The 5,261-nt window shown below is 39.4% G+C and overlaps 1 protein-coding gene across 5 annotated transcripts in view; it reads right to left on the reverse strand.

The window, feature by feature from the left end:
- LOC116850146 (G protein-coupled receptor kinase 1) overlaps window positions 1-5,261 on the reverse strand; it is a 50,892-nt gene that overhangs the window by 31,207 nt on the left and 14,424 nt on the right. For 4 of the 5 annotated variants that reach the window (XR_004379264.1, XR_004379265.1, XR_004379266.1 and 1 more), the window contains exon 2: window positions 1,104-1,917. Coding sequence is in view for 2 of the 5 variants with exons in the window: in XM_032828094.1 (XP_032683985.1) it covers window positions 1,104-1,216 (113 nt within the window). In the remaining 3 variants the exon portion in view is untranslated. Of the gene's footprint in view, window positions 1-1,103; window positions 2,361-5,261 lie in introns of those variants that run through there. The other variant, XM_032828093.1, reaches the window with a different exon arrangement.

Here is a 5,261-nt window from a genome sequence, read left to right on the forward strand (position 1 = left end):
TCTCTCTCTCTCTCTCTCTCTCTCTCTCTCTCTCTCTCTCTCTTTCAGATCCAAGCGGGATCGATTGTCCGTCAAACACGTGAATCCGTATGATTCCGCGCGCGAGTTGAGAAACCCTTACAAGCAGAGAATTAAGGACGAATAATTAGGAATTAGACGGAGAGTCACATGTGTGAGAATTCTCTGGAGGAACACAAACGTGTTTCAAACGGGAAAGAAATTTATACAAGAAAAAGAGTTAATATCCATTTACCAAAACTAACATACTTAAATTAACTAAAAAACAATATACAATTCTGCTAAAAGAGTTTTAAAGGTCTAAATTTTAACAATGTTATTTGAATATCATAATAATTTCATAAAAAAAATACAACAGGATTATTTTGATAACAATAACATCTTTTTCTAACATTTAAAAACATTATATTCTTGATCCAATGTTTTGTGCTTTCTATTCATAAAAATTACTTTTGAGTAATAAGAATTATTACTCAAATTTAGAAATAATTTGTTGAATTATATATAAAATGTATTGATACAAGCAATGTATCTTCGTTTGACACTATATAGTCTCACATTTTTAGATTTACATATTAAAAACTAGGATATTTTCAAAACAGGAATACTCTTTTTTCTGTATATAGAAGAAGAAAAGAAGATGGAACAAGAAGAAGAAAAATGGAAAGAAGGAAAGAAGGGGGGGGAGAGAGAGAGAGAGAGAGAGAGAGAGAGAGAGAGAGAGACGATGGAGAAAAGGAGAGGAGAGACAGCGAGAGAGAACGAGAGCGAAAGAGAAAAAGATAGAGATGGGGGCCGCACGTCCACTTTCGGAACAGCGGCTGTTTGTAAACATTTTTCCCCGGTGAGGTGGTGAACGCGACGAGGATGACGACGGCGGCGGCGATGTCAGCTGGGTGGCAGAGGAAGAACGGGGAAAACAGGCGGAAGAAGGGAGGGGCAGGCAGGAAACGGGGAGAGGTTGTCTGTCTCCGTCTGTCCGTCCGTCCATCGCCACAAAGCGTTTGTTCGCTTCCTCGTATCGAACCGCAGCCGGAAATCGCACGACGACGGTGGCGAGAAGGACTGTAAATGTGCGCACTTACCTAGGATCCGGCAGGATGATCTTCTTGCTGGCGCGGGCGGCCGGCGTGCACTTGCTCTTCTCCATGGCCATCAGGTAGCTGACGTCGGCCAACACCGCCTCGAGGTCCGCCATTTTCCTCGGTGGGTCCTTTCAACGGTGGTCTCGATCTACGGGGAAGACGATTACCCCTTCGCCGCCGTCGTCGTCGTCGTCGTCGTCGTCGTCAGCGTCGTCCTCGTCGGCGAGCGGGCTCCTCCTTTCTTCTTCTCCCTCGATCTCCTCTTTCTCCTACTGTTCCTCCTCTTTCTCTTAATACGGTACCGGCTCCGGATGCGACCTAGCACGCAGCCGAGAGCCGCTTCGCTGCCACGGACACGGTGCTCCGCCGCCGTTCGCGGGTTGCCTCACTGCCGCATATTTTTAGCGTAACACGGCGACGGCGACGACGGCGGCGGCGAGGGCAGCATTCCGTGCAATCGAACGGCCGGCCGAGGGAACGCGCCTCCTCGGTCTCTGATTGATGACAGATCTCGCTGCGAAGGACGGACGGACGCACAGACGAATGAACGAATGAGCGAGCGTGAGCGAGCGAGCGACCGGAGCGCGCAACAACGACAGAGGTTAGTGTCGCCGCGAGACAGCGCGATGCTCCGGAGGACGATACTCGCACTTTCCTCGTCACTTTTGTCGTTTGGCTCTTCTATCTAACTGTTTATCTCTGTCTGTGTCTCCGTCTCTGTCCTTTTTGTCCCCCCTCGTATGTTTCTCTCTTTCTTACTCTCTCTCTCTCTCCCTCCCTCCCTCTCTCTTTCTCTCTCTCTCTCTCTCTCTCTCTTGCTTCCTCTCGCTCCTCACAGGACGTCGCACGACGTTGCTCCTTTTCTTTTCCTCGTTCTTCTTCTTCGTGTTTCACAGTGCCGTCTCTCGTACGCACGGAACTGCGCGTTGCAACGAAGCTAGTCTTCCTCGCACTTGGCTCGCGCGAGCTCTCATTTTATGTGAGATGCCGCGACGCCGTTGCTCCTCTCATCACGCCCGTGTGTATCGTGCGATCAACGTTGCGCGTCGGCGTCGAGCTCCAGGAAGCACAGACGATTGGCAAGCGATCGTATGGTCGTACGCGCGCGTTCACACTTTGCCTCGGGACGGGACGAGACGCACAAAAGTTTCGTGTTGCTTCGCGAGCGCAGGGTAACGACACTGCAGGATAACGACAACGCAGAATAACAACACAACAACTTCGCTCGGCCGCAAGCTCGCGACTGCCCGCTCGCGACGCTCGCACTCTGTTCCGTACTGGCTCGCGCCCCGATTGGCCGAGCGCCACCCGCGATTCATTTGCGAAACACTGTCGATAAAGTAGCGTTCTTCTTTTTTAAAAGCCGATCGTCGATAAAGTAGTACCTCTGGCTTATCCACACGGTGTTCCGAGTCTGCCGCTTGAAAGGTAAAATGTACAATTAGTGTATACGCTAGAATTGTTATAATTATATTATTATGATATTCTACGTCCACATATAGCAATTTAAACTATGTATAAGATATCATATATGTGAACAATCTATGGATATCGTTTAAAAAAAACTGACTCATTCGAAATTTAATTAGGAAAAGTTTATATCTTCATTTCATCTGTAAAATCTTCTAATGTAAATTTACAAATTTTGTCCCTTAATTAAATTAAAGTTAAACACAGAGAATTTTAACAGATAATTTGCTTAGAAAATAATGTTCATAAATTTACATTAGGATTATAAAGGGAGAGGAGGGGTTCAAATAAAAATATAATCTTTTCCTAATCAGCAGCCTCACTCATCCTCAAGACATTATAAGATTGACATCATAAAATTTGTGAGATACTTACCAATAACTGGAGAAAATGTTATCCAAACAAGTCAAACCCGATGTAAGCGATTATTTCGTATACGTTTACCGACATGTCGGTTCAGTTTGTGTCGTTGCGCAGATATAGGGTGCGATCCGTTAAGGTCGTTCTACATTAATTGTAAGCCGATCGCAAGCAGACGCAATTCTTATTGGGACAGCCAATCAGAAGCATCAATGGTGTTATTGATGCTTGGCTGTTGCAACAAGATTTGCAATCAACTTGCAACTAATGTAGAACGACTTTTACACGCTACGAGTACTTTGAAATGCGACAAATGCTGCCTGTGTGCATAACATTGTAAATTAGTCCAAACGTTTCAAAGGCTGCGTTCGAGGAGATACTATTTAGCGTTATGAGTGTGTTCTGTCCTTGTTTGTTTCTAAAAGTTGAACAAGGACAGAGGATGCTCATAGCGCTAAATAGCGTCTCCGCGAACACAGCCAAAGTCTCCGCTGCAAGTCACCACCATCTTCACCAAAGAACTGGGATTGTAGTATGATAGTCGGATAGGCTTAGCACCTAGACCCGTACACTTTTTTGTACACCTTTATTCTTAAAAAAAAAAGAAGGGATCGTAGTACAGTTCAACGACAAATCAAACGTCTTTTCTATTTCTCAAATAATTACTCAACAACAAGTCGGATTCATTTTCTAATATCTATAACATAAACAAAACTCAACGGACTGAAACTTTGTCAGAAATAAAGCATTGTAAAACTTTATTTTCCTACTAAGATTCACACTTTCGGATAGTTTCAGATAGATAAATATCATTTATCTATAATTTTCCGTTTACAGCTTGACAAATTTCATATAAGAAATTTTAGTACTTAACACATCTCGACTTATATTTATGTAACATCATAAACGTTATTTCAACTTTACATTGACAAGTACAAATTAAAATTACAGAGACTTCAACACACTTCTTGAATCGCTTCATTAATATTATTTTTCCAGAAATTATAGACCGCTGAATTTTTTTCTTTTTTAAACATAACATTGAAATTGAAATATAATATATAACCTTTACAGAAAAAAATTATAGAAATACGAAAAAATTATTGGCATACTATTGAACTATAATTTTTCAATAACATCAATAATTTTTTCGTATTCTTGTAGTTTTTTTCCATAAGGGAACTGTTGCCAATAAATTACTAATTACATAAATATACTTCTAATAAACTTTTAAAATAAATATACAGTGTACTAAAGCTGCAATTGTACAAAATGCCTTATACATAAATTTAATATCTGACATACTACAATTTTCTGATATTAAACAGATCATTTTTACGACTGATAAAAACAAAAACACATTACATTTGAACACGCGGAAATATTTTAATACCTCGGGTAAACACATTTTTTTATAATATTTCCTGCTGTTATGATTCCCAGATTGGAGATCAAATGTAATCTCGTCTCGTCTCGTCATTGAACAATGTATGACACATAGAAACTCTTATGTTGAATTTCTTGAAGAGTCATTCAATAATTATGTCATGCAGAAATTTAAGCATTTTTCATCCTCTCTCTCTTTTCCATCATTACATATTGTCATAAAGTTTAGGCCCCCTTCCAATATTACATGGTATGTAGAATTACGTACCTCTTCCCTCTTATATAAAATAAGAAAAAAACTCATAATTATAGTGTGAATAATAATTATTAGACTGTGTACTATTATCTTTTTTAAAATATGGATAATTGTTTTTTAGACATAATATCGAATAATTTATTTTATAATTTTAACTAGTAAAAATTGTGTTTTTAAAAAAGAAATATTTCAAAAGCCAAATTTGTATTAACATAAAATTAAATTATTTTTATAAAATATATTTTTAGATATAAAAATTTAAATACTGAATACGTATGACATTTCGTGGCCTTTACTCCCTTTCTTTGCCTGCCATCAGTCATCATGCAAGCTAATAGACACATATGTGTATATACCACTCTCTTGTAGTGTGATATAATTATTGAATCACCCTTCGGAACAATCATGATTGTTGTCTTCTTAATCTTTTGAAACATTGTTTCATTACATAGCAATCGCTCTGCTAAATAGTCGAAAAATCATACAAAAATTTGCCTTTTTCCTACCACCTTACAGAATTCGTGACTACTTATTATCTTGAAGCATTTTTTTAGTTAAAAATCTTAATCCTTTCCCTACTGTTAACAAATCTAGAACAATATTCAACTCTTTGGCAATTTCCTATCTACTATACTTTTTCTTTTTAATTTGTATGTATTATATTATATGACAATTCCATATATATA

This window comes from Odontomachus brunneus, unplaced genomic scaffold, assembly GCF_010583005.1.
Source record: "Odontomachus brunneus isolate Ranch 3 - 2012 unplaced genomic scaffold, Obru_v1 Obru_scaffold_134, whole genome shotgun sequence".
In the NCBI taxonomy this organism is placed as follows: Eukaryota; Metazoa; Arthropoda; class Insecta; order Hymenoptera; family Formicidae; genus Odontomachus; species Odontomachus brunneus.